This window comes from Amphiura filiformis, chromosome 6 (assembly GCF_039555335.1).
Source record: "Amphiura filiformis chromosome 6, Afil_fr2py, whole genome shotgun sequence".
Lineage (NCBI taxonomy): Eukaryota > Metazoa > Echinodermata > Ophiuroidea > Amphilepidida > Amphiuridae > Amphiura > Amphiura filiformis.
The window spans coordinates 38810521-38829022 of NC_092633.1; the positions used below are offsets into that span (position 1 = coordinate 38810521).

The 18502-nt window shown below is 37.4% G+C and overlaps 1 protein-coding gene across 12 annotated transcripts in view; it reads right to left on the minus strand.

Annotated features, from left to right (window-relative positions):
* LOC140155397 (uncharacterized) overlaps window positions 1-18502 on the minus strand; it is a 127627-nt gene that overhangs the window by 87075 nt on the left and 22050 nt on the right. Inside the window, exon 5 of one of the 12 annotated variants that reach the window (XM_072178234.1) lies at window positions 20-4122. The exons of the other annotated variants lie outside the window; for them this stretch is intronic. Coding sequence (XP_072034335.1) covers window positions 2730-4122 — 1393 coding nt within the window. The 3' untranslated portion in view covers window positions 20-2729. Of the gene's footprint in view, window positions 1-19; window positions 4123-18502 lie in introns of those variants that run through there. 12 annotated transcript variants of the gene reach the window in all.

The window sequence follows — 18502 nt, forward strand, 5'->3', positions numbered from 1 at the left end:
GTTGAAAGAGAAAGGGAAAATTTTGAAATTTAAAGTCATGCTGTGACCAGCAAGTTTTAAAAATAAACTTACAAATAAACGACTGTTAAAGACTAAAAGTGTTGCAGCCAGGAACATGTGAACAAAAACAACACTTTGGATCTATCATAATACGATATTTTTCACTACATACAAAATATTACTAAAACTATGCTGAATGTTACAAATGTCCTTATTTTCGTATTTTGGACTCATTCAAAATGATGCCAATGCTGTGCAGGTACATGTACTCAGTCTTCCAATGAAAAATAAATTCCTCGCCAATTTCACCTGGAATTCTCAGGGATATCAGTAATTCATACCCAAAATTAGTGGTAATATTGACAAATTAAAAATATCCCAAACATTTTGACATGGCTGCAGCCCTAACTAAGAATCAGTTATTTGTAATATTTTCAGTAGTATTGAACCTTTGTGTATTCTGAACCTCACCCCCACCCCCAACTTGAGGGGTGAAGCTCATTAGTTTCATTACTGCTATTTCATATACTTTTCTGGGGCAGATTGGTCAGAGAATCAGACTGTTAAGAGAAGATGCTTGTATAAGTACTCGGTTTAAATCCCGGTTTCACCAGTTGCCCATCTTTTATTGTGACATCAAGGAAATTATATCAAAGCATACGTTGCCCCAACACAAGACAATTTCTTTTCCTGGCAGATGAAGTGTTTTCACATCAATTTTATATTCATTAGGGCTCTCATATTATTATTTTTTATTTAGTTACACCTTCATGCTTCAATGTATGAATGCCATTATTTGCTGCAGTACCCTCTTACACAGGACTGAACAAGATGACCCATTTACCCCCAAAAAAAACTTCCAAAATGTAATGCAGATCAAGCCTTGAATAAGCAGGTGCCAGGAGCAAATTTGCCCTCGTAAAGCCATGCTCCTGGTCCTTGTAAAATTTCACACTAACCAAGAGCAATTTTCTAAAACAAATTAATTGCTTCTGGTTCCTGGTATGCTGTATTGTATGCAGAAAAGGATTTAGAATTTGAAATTGCTCATGTTTCTTCAGAAATAGCTCCTGGTTTTTGTATTAAATCCCAATGACCCAGGAGCAATGTCCAAATACAAATTGCTCCTGATTTCAGTCTGCTTATTTCAAGGCTTGATGCAGATCATTTCTTCCTAGTTTCATAAAAATCAAATTACATCTCAAATTCATATTAGCTCCAATGAACCATAATGCTCTTACAACAATAACCTATAATTTTCTTGTGAATATTCAAAATTATTAAGTTTCATGAACATCAATTGTTTCATTTTTGACCTACATACAGGTGTCAGGTGACCACTGACTGTTTTGAAATGTTTAGATGTCACATGCATGCAGCTATTATCATATACATGTATGATGCGATCAAGCAAAATCAGTCGGAACTCTGTAATATTGATTTTGAGATATAGCCAAACAAAGGAAATATTTCCTGTATTCAGGTATTGGAAACTCGTATTGTTCATATCTTTGGAAATGGTTGTTCAATTTCAATGGAGTTTTCTGCAAAATGCAGCTTTGTAAATGCTTTTCACTATCCTATAAGAAACTGAAAAATGTATATTTCCGAGTTCGACTGATTTTGCTTTATCACATTATATTCAAGCTCCCATTGAGTCCATGCCATATAATATAGCTATTCCACAATCCTGGTCAGCGCATATGAGCATATGCTAGCCAAAAACCTTATTATGCTCTGACTAGGCCAGCTACTCAGGGTATGAGCAAGTTAGGTCCCTGGCCAGCTAGTGCCTGGCACAAACCTTACAAGTCCATGATGGTAAACCTGAGATGCATTGGATATCAGTAGAACAGAATAGAAGCACAACAATGGAAGAAACAGAACAATTTGAAATAATATCCATGTTCTGAAGAGTTGCTTCAGCTGTTATACCGGTTCAACTCAATTAGAGTATCATGCCATATCCTGGGTGCCAGGATTGTCCTACAATTTTAACTAGTTACTCATTTCTTATTTTGACTTGGAAGGGGGTTAATAGTGGTAAAGAATATGGGGGCTGCCATTGTAAAAGGATCTAGTGTCCGTTTAGCATAAAAGCCCATGACAACATTTAGCAGATTGTTTAAAAGCATTATGTAATTTTAAACCAAACTATTAAAATTATGTGAAACAGAGTAAATTATTTTTATACTTTCACCACTTGACAAAATTGAGACAACATTGATGCATGTAAGACAATAACAAGTTACTTTCAAACATAGCCATGACAAATAGGGCAAAGAGGGGCATTAGGGACTACATTTTACTTAATACTTGATTCTGTTTTTAATGCTTTCATTTGATAGATTTGTTATCCGCCTATGTTACTTTGTACAAAAGGAAACAAAAATGTGTTCATTTTTAAACACCGTGTATTTATTTACAGTGACATTAAGTGGTCCTTACTGCCCAATGGTGGGGCAATAGGTATTTGACCATTTTGAAACTTTTGTTTGGCCCTCTTTGCCCTATATCAAAATCAACCATCAAACTATTAAAATACTACATGTGATACATGCTACTTATGCTAAAATACTGTGAATACGATTAACAGTTCTGAAACTACAGTGGAATTTATAACAGCTGAGTTCTTTTGTGATGACTTTTGAGATCATTCAAGTTAACACCAAAATCTTTTTATATCTTACAAGAAGTATAATATGAAGCCAGAAGTGATTTCTGATTGTCTACAAATTCATGAAATCCTTGTAACGCTGGCAATAATTGTACATGTAGCTTCTTTCATAATTGAATAGCGCTTCTGGGTTGCTAACAGTAGGTTGATGATGTGCAACATCAAGATTGGGTTGAAAATTGGGCTCTCCATGAAGTCTTTGTGGTGGTGGTGGTACATTTGATGGCATGAAGGGCACAGTAACAAAGGATGAAGTATGTGGGTCATCTCTGTTTATGGTTTCCCCAACAGCAGTTCGCATATCTTGTGAAATTGCGCCTTCCTTACTTTCCTCACCGAAGTGTTGCAACCTTCCTGCAGTCTTCATCTTTCCACTAAAGTTTTGCAAACCTGCACTCTCTTTGCTCTTCATTCTTTCTTTACTTGAGTATTGTGAACTTCCTTCAGCTTTACTTTCCTCACTCAAGTGTTGTGAACTTCCAGCTACCTCACTTTTCTCACTCAACATTTGTGAACTTCTGGCTACTTCCATCTTTCCACTAGAGCCTCCACTTTCTTGGGCAGTACCGCCTTCTATAGCCACATTTTGAACTTCATATTGTACAAACAGATTTGGATCTTCCACTTTTATATCAACCTCTTGAAGCGTTTGTGGTTTCTGATCCTTCCACATATCGATACCATGAGCAGATTTCTTGTGAGTTTTCAGACTCACATTGTGGGTGAAAGCAGCGTTACAGATGTCACATTTGAATGGTTTCTCTCCTGTGTGTGTTCTCAGATGACCATTTAGATTGTACCTGTGAGTAAATCCTTTACCGCATAGTTCGCAAATAAGTGGTTTGACATCGCTATGAATACTCCTATGCCGACTTAGATGGGCACTAGTTTTAAACCCTTTCCCGCACTTTTCACATGTTAAAGGACGGTTGGTTGCATGGTTTCTCAAGTGTATCTTCACATCTTTCAGCTGTAAGAACTCTTTGTTACATATTTCACAACGGAACCGTTTACCAGATTGCTTTGCCCTGTGAGTCTTCATATGTGCTTTCCAACCATTTTTGTGTATAAATAGTTTGCCACAGATATCACATATAATATCCATTTTCAAATTCAGGTATGCATGCCTTGTTCGATGCGGCTTGATACTCTCTTCTGTGAAGATTAAATCACATTTTAGGCAATGATGTAAAAGAACCGAGTTTTCAGCAACATTAATCTTGGTTTCTTTACCAATCCCATCTTTAGGTTCCACATGTTCCTTGAAGTGCTTTCGGAATTCACTTGCTGACTTACTCTCTGCTGAACAGATTTTGCATTGATATATTCGGCGAGTAAAGCAACCGTCACCTCTGATGATCGACTCCATAGGTACGGTACTGTTACCTCCGATTGACTCCATAGGGTCGGTACCGTTACCGCTTATTGACTCCATAGGTGCAGGACTGTTAAAAGAGAAATGGAAAATTTTGAAATTTAAAGTCATGCTATGACCAGCCAGTTTTAAAAAAATAAGCTAACAAATAAACAACTGTTTAGAAGATTGAAAAAGGCTTTCTTAGAGCATTTTACTTTTTAAAAAGTTGCCCAGTAATGTGTGCCAAAAATTGCTTGCCTCCCTCTTTCAATCTAAAAAAGTTATCCCCCCCCCCCCAACAAATTCTTGCCCCTTCATTTTATTAATTAATGCACAGCCCCTTTGCATGGAAGTCTATGAAAACATAAAAATCAAACTTTTATGTAAAACAGAGTGAATTAACCTTTTTATACTTTTTACCACTTGACAAAATTGAGACAACATTATATGCGAGGCATAACAAGTTACTTTCAAACAACATTTTTATTTATTTGCAGTGTAAATGACAAATGATCCAAGAACAATGTATTATACATCACAAGCAGCAGAGAAGCTTTAAAATACAAACAATAACTTTTTCATATTAACATAGATTACATGTCAGATTGAAATAAATTGAATCATTGTTACATTTTTGACCGAGTGTCCAATTTTTTTTCAAGTCACAAGATGGTGTTGGTGCTACTAAGTACTACCACATTTTTAATATCACATAGCAATTACATATTCTTTAACTGATTCTGGTTGATTATCATACTTATTCTTTTTAAGCATACATTATTGCATATAAACACATGAAGTCCAGGAATAGAATCATGAATGATCTGTTCCAAGATGAATGGTGTACAGTAAAGTGTGTGGGGTTTCTTTTTCTTTTTTGGATGAGGGGCGCAAATAATGTTTTGCTTTGTTTTTTAGTTGTTGTGCGCAACACACAATGGTTTTTAAAGATGTGAGGTTTCAGGCTAATGGTCCTGTAACAAGTGATACCAGAAATTTGGGGGAAAAAAAAAAGCATACATGTATGAACTTGGATTTTGGTGATAAAACCAAGCACAAACTTGATTTACGAGGTTCTTTTAAGTAAGGTGACCTCACAACGAAGGTTTGCCAATAACAAAGGTTAGCTAATACAAATAATAATTAAAATAACCCCAATCATGAAATAACTGATCAATAAAAATTAATTCCAAGTAACATTATAATTATCAAAGAAATGCCCTTGTGGCACTTGCCTGTTATGTAAATGGATACAACTATATAGGATTAGAAGGAGATCGTTTTTGTCACTTTTATCATTGGCAAATCATCGTAACATTCAATGTGAATCCATGCACACATATTTCGTGATGTAAACTACTTGGCACCAGACCCCCAAAATCAATCACTCTGCCAACTTTGAAGTTTATCATAATTTGCTTCATTTTAATACTAGGTGGTATAAATTTGCACCACACAATAAAATTAGCAATCTGAATAGCAAATTTCGAGATTTTCCACTGCTATCTACATGTATTATAGTACAAATTATGTCAAAACACTTTGAAGGCTTCTTTCATGTACACCAACATCAATTAATATCACAAATTACAGTAAAATAATAAAACAGTATTTAATAACATGCAGCTCAGCAAATAGGTCAAGCTACATACCAAAACCTATTTTGCTGTACAATGTACCTTTTATATGAAAACATCCTAGTTTCCTAGATGTTAAAACTATACTTCATTTGAAAAACATACAGTTTGACACCTTCTTTGTCAAATGCTACTGTATGCCTCGATCCAAGATAAAAAAAAACAGAACCTGAATATCGGACCATGCCTCTTTAAAAGACTATGACATTTCGAGCAGAGCGGCAAGGCCATTGATTAGGATGAGATGATTTTTTGGGGGCAGCACAGCAAAGCTCTGGTGTAACTTTCATTTCACAAACTGTGTATTTCTATAACAATTTATTCTGTTTCATCAATGTAATAACATTATACTTTTAAAAATGTTTTATCCTTTTGGATCCATCCTTTGGTTCCCTGCTGGCCAATTGGAATAGATTTTCCCTGTTTGTAAATATATCTTTAAAAATGTGTTTATAAATATATTTTTAAAAATGTGTTTATATCTTTCGTAAAATATGTGTTACCGTAAAATATTATTAAAACTTCCAATAGGGGAGGTGCTGATGAGGCTACTCTGTATAAATAAAATACAAATAATAATAATAATCTAACTCTCAGGGCTCCCCCTCCCCCCACCTCGGCCAAACTCTGTAAAAGCCACAGACAACAGCTAGTCTACAAATGCATGTAGCTACTTTGATAATTGAATAATGGCACTTGATTGTTCACAACAGGCTGGTAATGCGTAACATCAAGATTGTGATGAAAATTTGGCTCTCCATGAAGTCTTGGCCCAGGTGGTAGCAGTGGTGGTGGAGCTAACGGCCGGAAAGGCATAGTGACAAAGGATGACGCCTGCGGGTCATCTCTTTTTTCTTCCCCGATAGTTTGTATATCTTGTGACATTCCACCCTCATTCCTTCCCTCACTCAAGTGTTGTGAACTTCCAGCTGCCTCTATCTTTCCACTAGAGTTTTGTGAGCCTGTGCACTCTTTGTGCAAGTTTTGATTTTCTTTTATCTGTGATTGGGCAGTACCGTCATCTTCATAAGACACATTTTGAACTTTGTATTGTTGAAATACATTTGGATCTTCTAATTTCATATGATCAAACTCTTGAAGCTCTTGTGGTTTCTGATCCTTCCACACATCAATACCATGAGCAGATTTCTTGTGAGTTTTCAGACTCACATTGTGAGTGAAAGCCGTGTTACAAATGTCACAGCGAAAGGGTTTCTCTCCAGTGTGTGTCCTAACATGACCCTTCAAGTTGTACTTATCTTTGAATCCTTTGCCACAGAATTCACAGGTCAGTGGTTTGGAGTCACTGTGGACAAACAGGTGTTTCTTTAAAACAGATGCACCCTTGAACGACTTACCACAGATTTCACACACATGGGGACGATCTTTTGAGTGGGACCTCAGATGCTTTCTTAAATCTTTCATGAAAATGAAGGCTTTACTACACAGTTTACAGACAAATCGTTTGCCTGTTCTTTCAGCATCGTGTTTCTGCACATGTGATCTCCACTGAGCGTATGTTGTACATAAGGTTCCACAAGTCTCGCATACGTGGCTGGGGACATTAAGACTATACGCGCGTGGTGTTTGCGTCGGTGAATGTGCAATTCTTCTTCATTCAGAACTACGTCACATGGTAAGCAGCGATATAGACGGTTGGCAAAATTGTCAATTTTATCCAGCTGTGCGCCTTTCTCGATGTGTGACAACCGGTAGTGTTTTCGAAATTCTTGTATCGATGTGCATATCAATTGGCACGTTTTGCATTGATATATCCGACGTGTTCTACGATTGAATGCTTTCTCCTTGGGCTCATCAACCCTGTTGTGATAACAAAAGGAGAAAAGACCAACGTCACGATGTTGTCAAATCATTTTACAGTGAATAAAGTTGCTACATAATGCCACCATCACATAAAGCCACTTAACATACAAACATATTAAGAAGTAGCACAGATACTTTCTGGCGTGCAAATTAAAGCCCTACCTACAATGTACGTAGTCACAAAATCAGTCTTCAAGTCAAATATGGGATCTTATAAGGCAGGAAAGTTATGTCAGCCTGAAAGTTTATCCGAGGAAAGTTTGGTCTAGTCAAAATGCAGTTACTGTTCTGCTGAATCAATTATTCATTCTAATCAACCACAAGATTTCCACATTAATTAATTAAATAACTGTTGCATTGATAAACCTGAAATAAATGTAATTTTAAGTTGCTGTCATTGTGTCAATGTTCTTATTCTGTATAGTTTTGTCGGCATCAAGAAACTTTCAGAAATCCTTCAAGACCCAAGAAACCTGTAAATGGTTGATAAATCAAGGAAATATCAGCAAAATATGAAGATAACTGAAATGTTCCATCCATGTTTGGAATTGTGTTCCCTATTTGATTCACATAGGAACTCCTTATCCCAAGGTATAAAGAGATTGGCCTATCTTGGCATGAACATGCAGTGTCTAGCTTATGTATTTCTAGGCTAGTTACTACATGTACATTAGTAAATATTCTAATAGTACAAAACAAATGATATGTGTGGGGGATAGTATAGTTTACAGATCTCTGAATGTCCCTTAAAAGCATGCAGCGCATATAATCCATTTATGCATTGTGAATGGTTGCTTTGGTTGATCTGTGATCTGCAGTTCAGTTGACAACTCATTGATTTTCAGGATGTTAAATTTTTGTACAATACTATGCACTGCATTGTCTGCCATTGTTTGCTCTGTGATACTGCACCAACTATATTGTTAGAGAACTTGGCAATATGCTTATACCCCAATCTAGACCAACAGTCCTTAGTGCAATTTCCAGGGTAAAAAAATATATAGGGCTACAGAGACTACAGCTAGCTTGTATACAAATGCATGTAGCTTTTTTTGATGATTGAATTGATCTCTTGAGCATTTTCTTGATTTTCTTTGGCAGACAAATGAAGTCTACAATAGCACATACATGTACATGTATACAATGTATTTAGAATCCGAACTCTACATCCAGCCATAAACAGTTATCCAGGCAGCCTTACACTCCTTCAAAACTTCCAGGACCTCCCCCAACCCCACACAAGTCTGTGAGTGTCACAGAGGCTAACAGAAAGTCAGATTTATGCTAGACATGTATGTAGTTTCTTTGAATTAGAATACTTTCAATGTTAAGTTGATAATGCTCAACATCAAGATTGGGTTGAAATTTGGGCTCTCCGCAAAGTGTCGGTGCAGGTGACAGTATGGCCTGATACACACAGTCACAAGGGTGATTTTTTTTAATGTCGTAACACTGGCTATTTGTAGACCTGTGGTCTTTTCTTTTTATGATCACTCCCAGTTTGTACAGTTTATTACATTCTTCTTTCCTAACTATTCTCAGCTGCCTCACTTTTCTCATTCAAGTTTTGTAAGCTTCCAGCTGCCTCAAAAGTGTTCCACTTGATTATTAAATTACTGCTTCCACTCTCTTTGCTCAAGTTTTGATTTTCTTTTTTTAGTGATTGAGCAGAACCACCTTCTTCATCAGACACATTTTGAACTTCATAATATTGTTCATACACAGATTCATCTTCCGTTTTTAAATGATCAAACTCTTGAAGCTCTTGGGATTTTTTATCCTTCCACACATCTTGTGAGTTTTCAGACTCACGTTGTGGGTGAAAGCTGCATTACACATGTCACATTTGAATGGTTTGTCTCCTGTGTGTATCCGGAGGTGTCCTTTCAAGTTGTAAGAAGTTGTAAAGCCTTTGCCACAAAATTCACAAGTCAGCGGTTTGGAGTCCCTGTGGAGAAGCAGGTGTTTGTTCATAATGCCTATACGCTTGAATGACTTACCACAGATTTCACACACATGTGGACGCTCTTTTGAGTGGGACCTTAGATGCTGTTTTAAATTTTCCTTTGTAGTGAAGTCATTGCTACACAATTTACAGACAAATCGTTTGCCCGTTCTTTCAGCATCATGTCTCTCCCTATGCTTTCTCCACTGAGCAATCGTGCATAAGGTTCCGCAAGTTGCGCATACGTGTTTGGCAACAAGTTTAGTTTTCGTGCAGTGTATCTTTCTGTGATGATATTCTTCTTCTTCGGTCAGAATCAAGTCACATGGTATACAGCGATGTAGCCAGTTCGCAAAATCATCAACTTTGTCCACTGTTTCTCCTTTTTCCACGTGTGACAATCTGAAGTGTTTTCGGAAGTCTTGTAAGAACAGGTATGTCATTTGGCACGTTTTGCATTGATATATCCTACATGTTCTATGCTTTCTCCTAATTTGATTCAATGCTTTCTCCTTGGGCTCATCAACCCTGTTTTGATAACAAAATGAGACAAGACCCACGTCACAATGTTGTCAAATTGAATCCTATTACAGTGGAATAAGCAGTCACTCTGTAATCTGTGTTTGACAACTCAATTGATGCATTAACATTGCTCCACATGTATTGTTTACAGGGTTTGACAGCACACGTATGTACCCAAATCCAGACTTGCTTGCTTATGATGTTACCCGAGTAGGCTAAATTCAACTACACCAAAATGCTAAAAAGTAAATATAAGTATGAAAACAGGTGGAATAGTACATAACTACATTTGTAGTTACCACTTGACACTTCCATACATGTGTTGCTGCTGATAATACTTGAATATCCAAAACATCAATTCTTGTTAAAATCAAATTACATTTTCTTGATTTTCATTGGCAGGCAAATGAAGTCTTCAATAACGCTACATACTTTAAAGCTCGATTCAGACACTACAGTGTAAAACTCAAGAATAAACATACTAATATGCGTGCAGCCTTGCATTCGTTACATCCCTTTGGGGCTGGTCTTCCAACCCCAAAATCACAAAATGCCCCTTTATCAATATCATACAAACTTAAAACAGTATCTCAAATGGCAAAACTGATAGGATCATATTACAATTGCTAGTTCAGCACTTTGGCTGTCACATCCCAGTTTTATCTTGGTTAGCGAATGAGTCTCAATGAGGTGTTTAATGTTTCGCAGCTTTCATATGATTCTATTCAGAACCGAACTTGTCTTTACGCTGTGTGATGAACATGCATGGTCGTCATCCAAAATATCTGATCAATTTTAGCGCTCCAAAGCAGATGGGTTAACATCCCCCATGTTGCTTTGAAAACCCCACAAGTTTGGTGGTGAAAACTATCAGTAGAAATACCAATTCTACAATGTACATGTGTATTTTCTTCTTTTTTGGTTTTGATAATATAACTAGCCCTGTTCGCAAACTGTGATGCCCCTTGAATAGCGGGTGAAGCGAGCAGTTACATTGTAGATCATCATATGGGTATCACAGTCCCAGTACATAGCATTAAGTAATCAATACGGTATGCAGTCAATATTTTATGCTTGCTTTTGCTTTGGTTTTGTCAAGTTTTTGAGAATTCATGCAACAATTAATTCTACTACAGACACGAGCTGACAATACACACTTGTAGTTGACCGAAGTATGAATGCAGTCATTCATTTGCAGATCAAATTATATTAAGTTTGATCACCTAGACAAGTCGACCTTGGTGATTGGCAAAATAAAATATGAATGAATGAATGAATGTCACATAATTTTAGCTGTTTTTTTTTTTTTAAATAGTAAGATAATAATTGGTCTTTACAATTCACCTGCATTGATCTCCATCATACTACAAACTAGTAAATGATTTTCCACCAGGGTCATGGATTCCGCGATCAGTCTCACTGGTACCCGCATACTCGTATGGATTAAACATGAGGGGTATAAACTGGCGAACTTCACTGTACTGCATATAGCCCTGTGGGATAGGTAGTGGGGGTGGCATATTGGGATGAGGGACATTGGGAGTGCCGACACCCTTAGTGTCCTGGGTGGGTGGCTCTTTACAAACTGACTTTGTTTGCAAATTGGAGCTTTCTTGACTTGATTTACTAAGGCTGTAACTTTCTTTCTTAAATTCCCCAACGATTTGATGAGTCGGTACACGAGCATCACTTTGTGATGCTCCAGCCATATCCGTTTCTCTTTTTAAGTTGCTAGCAAAAGATGCGTTGTCAGTCATTTCAAGTGTTCTTTCCACATTGGCCGTGTGTTTGGCATTTACATCTTCAACATTGAAATTCTCAAATTCCTCAACCATTTGCGATTTTTGAATTTTCCACACATCGATACCATGAGCAGATTTCTTGTGAGTTTTCAGACTCACGTTATGAGTGAAAGCTGTATTACAAATGTCACAAGCAAATGGTTTCTCTCCCGTGTGTGTCCGCAGGTGTCCTTTCAAATTGTAAGGTGTTGTAAAGCCTTTGCCACAAAATTCACAAGTCAGCGGTTTGGAGTCACTGTGGACAAGCAGGTGTTTTCTCCAAATGGTTATACGTGACTTGAATGATTTACCACAGGTTTCACACACATGTGGACGCTCTTTTGAGTGGGGCGTTAGATGCTGTTTCAAATTTTCCTTCAAATAGAAGTCTTTGCTACACAATTTACACACAAATCGTTTGCCTGCTCTTTCAGCATCATGTTTCACCCTGTGCCTTCTCCACTGATCAATATTGCACAGGGTTCCGCAAGTCGCGCATACACGTGGTTGGCAACACGTTTATTTTTCATGATGCGTATCCGTCCATGATGATGTTCTTCTTCTTCGGTCAGAATCAAGTCACATGTTATACAGCGATGTAGCCAGTTAGCAAAATCATCAACTTTGTCCACAGTTTCACCTTTTTCCATGTGTGACAATCGGAAGTGTTTTCGGAATTCTTGTAAGAACAGGAATGTCGTTTGGCACGTTTTGCATTGATATATCCTACGCATTCTATGCTTTCTCCTAATTCGATTCAATGCTTTCTCCTTGGGCTCATCAACCCTGTTTTGATAACAAAAGGAGAAAAGACCAACGTCACGATGTTGTCAAATTGCATCATTTTACAGTGAATTAAGTTGTAATAAAAGCTGCCATCACACAAAGTCAGTAACTACTAAGCATTGGCAAATTTGATTTTTGGGTCACTATACCAAAAACATGCAATTTTCACCAGAATCTTGGCTAAATATGACAGGAAGTTTTTGCCAAGTTCATATCCCTTAGAATAATTTCACAAGAGCAAAATAAAAATCATTTTTTTACTGTCAAAACCTATAGTGGGTTTCACCCCAACCCCTTATGGTTAACTTTGATGGCTGGTCTTACCTCCAGATATACCATATGAAACCTTAGAGACAACCTACACCCTTTTTTTGTAGGGGGGTCAAGAAATGTAGCACAAATATTTGTGCAAAGAGCAGGAAGGTCTTGTCAGTGCTGTGTAGTCAGAATGCAGTTCCTGTTCCACAATCAATAGTGACAATTGCAAAGAAACCAAACAAAATCTTAACAATAAAATCAATTTACAATAATCAACCATCTTGTTACAATAATCAACCATTATTGCATATTTGTTGTTGTTGATCTCAAATTAAAGTTTCTGTCAACATTCTTTTCTGTATCTGTTTTGTTGGCTTGAAGTGGCTTTCAGAGCTCCATAAAGAACTATTCCCCTTTCTTTTCATTAACAAATGAAGAAAACTGACATGTTACTTCCATCTTTAGAAGAAAGAATTTGGGCTGGTTCTCTCCAGGCAACACAAAAATTACATGATATGTGTGTGTGTGTGTGGGGGGTGAGTGTAGTTTGAGATTGAGATACTGTACCTGTGCATGTCCTTTTTAGGCTTTGCATGCAGTGCTTTAAACCCATGTCTGGTCTGTGATTGGTCGCTCTGTGATCTGTGTTTGACAACTCACTAATGCATTAATATTGCTCCACATTGTTAAAAGGGTTTGACAGCACATGCATGACTTACATAGAGGCAATTGGCTCCAAACAAAGGATTTGAAGGAAATTTAACCGGTGTCCTTAACCATAATCATGGCGCAGTGCAGTCCATTCGATCAAATGTTGTCATCAACCTATTTGATCGTAGTGCATTTGTCATGTGTGTGAGACGAAGACGAGCTGTCACGGTAGTTGCAATCAAACTTTTGTTGAATGCATTTGAGAAGTCTGCCATATTTACGGTATGATACAAAATGTACGTCATATATGCACAACTCTATACATGTAGCTTAAGTCTTCAATAACACTATATACTTATAGGCTCTGAGTTGACACTGCAGTATAAAATTCAAGCAAAAACTGTTTTTAACTTGTAGGGTATAATTATGATCCAAAACATATGGTCCAGTTTAATGTTCCAAAACAAATGGGCCAAAATATCACAAATTAATGCTTTGAAAACCCCAAAAGTCTTGTGGTGAAACTTCAGTTTTTCTTTTAATTTTGTCTTGACACGGTATGCAGTCAATTATCTTTTATTTGTTTTTGTTACATGTATGTTAAACTATCATATCAAGTTTTTGAGAATTCATGCACCATTCATTGACAGAGTTGACAATAAGATATTTGTAAATGAATGCAGTCATTCATTTGCAGATATATAAAATATTAAGTTCTGATCACAAGCCAAGTAGGCCTATGTGACAGAAATTTGAGATGTCTTTTTTTAAATAGTGAGATAATAATTTGTCATTACAAATGATCTATAAACTAGTAAATGATTTTCCACCAGGGTCATGAATTCCGCGATCCATTTCACTGGTACTCGCATACTCGTATGGATTAAACAAGTGGGGTATAAACTGGCTAACTTCACTGAACTGCATATAGCCCTGTGGGATAGGCAGCGGGGGTGGCATATTGGGATGAGGGACATTGGGAGTGCCGATACGCTTAGTGTCCTGGATGGGTGGTTCTTTCGAAACTGACTTTCTTTGCAAACTAGAGCTTTCTCTACTCGAATCACTATGGCTGTATCTTTCTTTGTGTAATTCCCCAACGATTTGATGAGTTGGTACATGGGCATCACTTTGTGATGTTCCAGCAATATCCCTAGTGGCAACAGTTTCTTTTCTTCAAGCTGCTACAAACAAATGTAGCACAAGATGTGTTGTCAGTCTTTTCAACTGCACTTTCAACTTTGACAGTCTGATTGGCATTTGCATCTGCAACGTTGAAATTTTCAAATTCCTCAACCGCTTTGCGATTTTGAATTTTCCACAGATCAATACCATGAGCAGTTTTCTTTGTGAGTTTTAAGACTAACGTTGCTGGGTGAATGAAGAGTTGCAAATGTCACACAGAAATGGTTTCTCCCCTGTGTGTGTCCGGAGGTGACCCTTCAGATTGTATCTGTCGGAAAACCTTTACCACAAAACTCACAAGTATATGGTTTAATTTCGCTGTGGACAAACATATGCCGATACAAAGCATTCTTTTTGTTTGAACGATTTTATGCACACTTCACAGACGTGTGGACGAGCTTTAGAGTGCAATCGCATGTGTTTTTTCAGTTGTTTCAGGAATATGAACATTCTACTGCAAATTTTACAAATAAACCGAGTGCCGGTCTTCTCTGCAGCATGCTTTGCCATATGTTGCTTCCATGCTTTGCGGGACGTGAAAATGACTCCGCAAGTGTCACACACCGTGAACAGACGGTCTTCATCTCTTTTTCGGTGAAGTTCTACCTCTTCTGTTTTGAGTAGCACATTACATGGTATGCAGCGATACATAATAGTAGCATTACTAGAAACATCAATATCAAGTTTCTTTCCCCTTCTTTGTTCTTTTTTGTTTCATCTTTGTGTTTGGTTTCACTTTCAATGTCCACTTCACTCTTAACGCCAGCTTCTACAATCACTTTTGTCGCATTTGTCTTTTGTTTCACCTTCCCCAATCTTTGATTTCCCGCTTCTCCAAATTCAAATGCAAAAACTTGAAGTGTTTATGGAAATCCACTATAGACTCACACAGCACCTGGCATTTGTTGCACCGATACAACTTTAGAGTGTTCTACGCTCGAAAAACTTTCTCCTGGGCCTGTTGTAATAGAAGGAGAAAAGACCAGTGTCACGGTAGTGCAAATTCAACAGTCATTTCTACAAACAAGACCTCATTATTCAATTTTAGTTTCATTGTTTTTTTCTACATTGTATGTTTTCAAGCAAGCTATAAAGTATTGCTGCAATCTAATGTTGGACTTGCATACCTTACCGATGAGCACTGTCTACAATATTTACACCTATTTCCCTGCTGACTTATCAGTGAGTATTATGAGTAAGGGTACAATATATGATACCTGGCACTATAATATAGTTCATGCATTACAAACATGTATAATATGATAGTCTATCAATGCATGCATATCAAGGTGTCTTTAATAGAAGTTACAACACAGAATTCAGATTTCTTCAACATAAAATGCTCCGGGAGCTTTATGACACATCTGTGACATGTAGGGGTATTAAGTCAAAGTCAATTTAACATCTGGGACAAAATAACACATTTTAATTACTTTCAGGTATTAAATCAGTATGACCAAGCAAAAATATTTTGCACATAAAACATTTTAATATTGTTTTCACACAAAAGTATTACAATGTCACTGCATAAGTTTGATGAACAATAGATCTTGAAACTTATGTTTGAAACATGCATTTATCATAAGTTATGGTATCATCGTAAGCCTCTTATTTGAATTCATCACTATCAACATTACATTAAATATAGTCCATTGTATGTTGCCAATAAACCTGTTCATTTTTGCTAAGTCTGTGACAGTCATTATGAGTAATAGGCATCATTCACATTCTCAACTTATCATTAAAAAGTGGTTACCCCTCAAGTATTTCATTTTATCTATTGCACTGATTTTAAATACATACATGTAGAGCAAAATTTTAATTTTGTCAGATATTTTGTTTGCATTCATTCCCTTTCTTTATTGGAACAGTTTTTATGATATCATGATGCATGCAGTCATGTTGATATAATGTAATTGCAAAGGTCAAAGACGGCTCTAAGAAAATATTCTAAAATAAAAGCACCTGCACATGCAATCATGTACTACAAACTTGTAAAAGACTTTCCAGGAGCTTCACTAGCACTATGGTCCATTTCACTGCTGCCAGCAAAATCAAATGGATTAATCATAAGGGGTATAAACTGACTTAACATCGTATATTGCATAAAGGCTTGTGGAACAGGCAGTGGTGGCATATTGTGATGCGCACATTGGGGGAGGAGGAGGAGGTTGTAGTGGGTTACTGATGACTCTCTTTGGGTCTTGAAGTTGAACCTGTGTAATTTTTTTCTTGGACAATTTTAGGCATCTTGTCCAGTGAGCTGTAAGTGTCTTTACTAGTACTTGCTTCACCCATACTTTGGTGAATCTGTTCAGGCAGGGAAGGTGGGGTGATTTGTGTCTGTTCATGTTGAGAGGGCACGATGACATGGGCCTGTTCATGCTGGGCGGGAGTGATTACAACGTTTTCCTTCTTAGCAGGAGATGTGGTGTCTATTTTGCCTTTTGTATACATATTTGGATCTTCCACATTGAAATTATCAAATTCTTTATTTCCTTGATTATCTTTCCAAGTATCAATGCCATGAGCAGATTTCTTGTGAGTTTTAGACTAACGTGAGTAAATCAGCATTACAGATGTCGTAATGAAATGGTTTTTCACCTGTATGAGTTCTAACATGACCTTTCACATTGTATCTATTAATAAACCCTTTGCCACAGTATTCACAGGTATACGGTTTCACATCACCGTGGACAAACCCATGCCGATATAAAGCATTCCTTTGCTTGAACGCTTTCCACACACTTCGCAAGACACGCAGGGCGCTCCTTGGAGTGCACCCTCATATGTTTTTTCAAGTCCTTCAAAATATGCTTGCATGGTCGCAAATTTTGCAGATGAACCTGTTGCCCGATCTCTCTGCTTCGTGTTTCGACATGTGCGCTTTCCATGATTTGCAAGACGTGAACATTATGCCGCAAGTGTCACACACTGTATACAACCTGTCATGCCTTGTTCGATGTTTATACACGTCCTCTTCTTTGAGAACCATGTTACAAGGGTTGCACCTATACAAGACGGTTTGCGTGTTGAGTCACATTCATCCCTGGTGCCTTTTCACCTTCCTTTGTTTCACCTCCTTCTTTCTTTGCTTCGCTTCCTTCTGCATTTGTCGTCTTCCTCTTTTTTCTGTCTCATCTTCCTTTGCTTCGACATCTCTGTGCAATCTAATCAAGCAAGTGCTTTGAATTCAAGCTGTGACTAGCATATCACTTGGCATATTTTGCATTGATATATCCTGTGTGTTTTACGTGTGTAAGCTTTCCCACTGGGGTCACACCTGTTGTAAGAAAAGGAGAAAAGACCAGAGTCACAGAGATGCAAAATTCTCTTCAATTCACACTTCTACAGACACTAATGGTTGCAGATTTTGAAACATCAATTTAACAAGGTCTTGTCCCCTTTTTCTCTAGTCAATAATATACCATGCAGTCTTCAAAAGCAAGTCTTCTATAATGTGCAGGGGTCCACCAGGTCCACCAAGTCGCAGGGGTTTCCAACTATCCCGGTAATTGCCTTTATCTGCACAAATGTGTGCAATTAAGTTTGTTAATATTTGTGATTTTAATGTTAAAATGGGCCAGAATAAGGACAATGGTGGTCTTAAACTGGACCAGGAGAGGCACATTACAAGTTACAACTATTGGTCAAGTTTATCTCAGTATCTAGTGCAAGGGTGAAAATATGGAAATGATGAACCAGGGGCTCTTTTTACACAAAATGGCCCCCTGGTTCACTTTCACTAAGGGGGCCAATATTTGTTCTGAATAAGTTCATCATGCATTAATGGCTATGGAATTGAATTTTTGGGTGTAGTGACCAGGGACCAGTTTCTGAAGAAAAGTGTCCCTGGTCAGCTTAAATTTAGATAGGTTC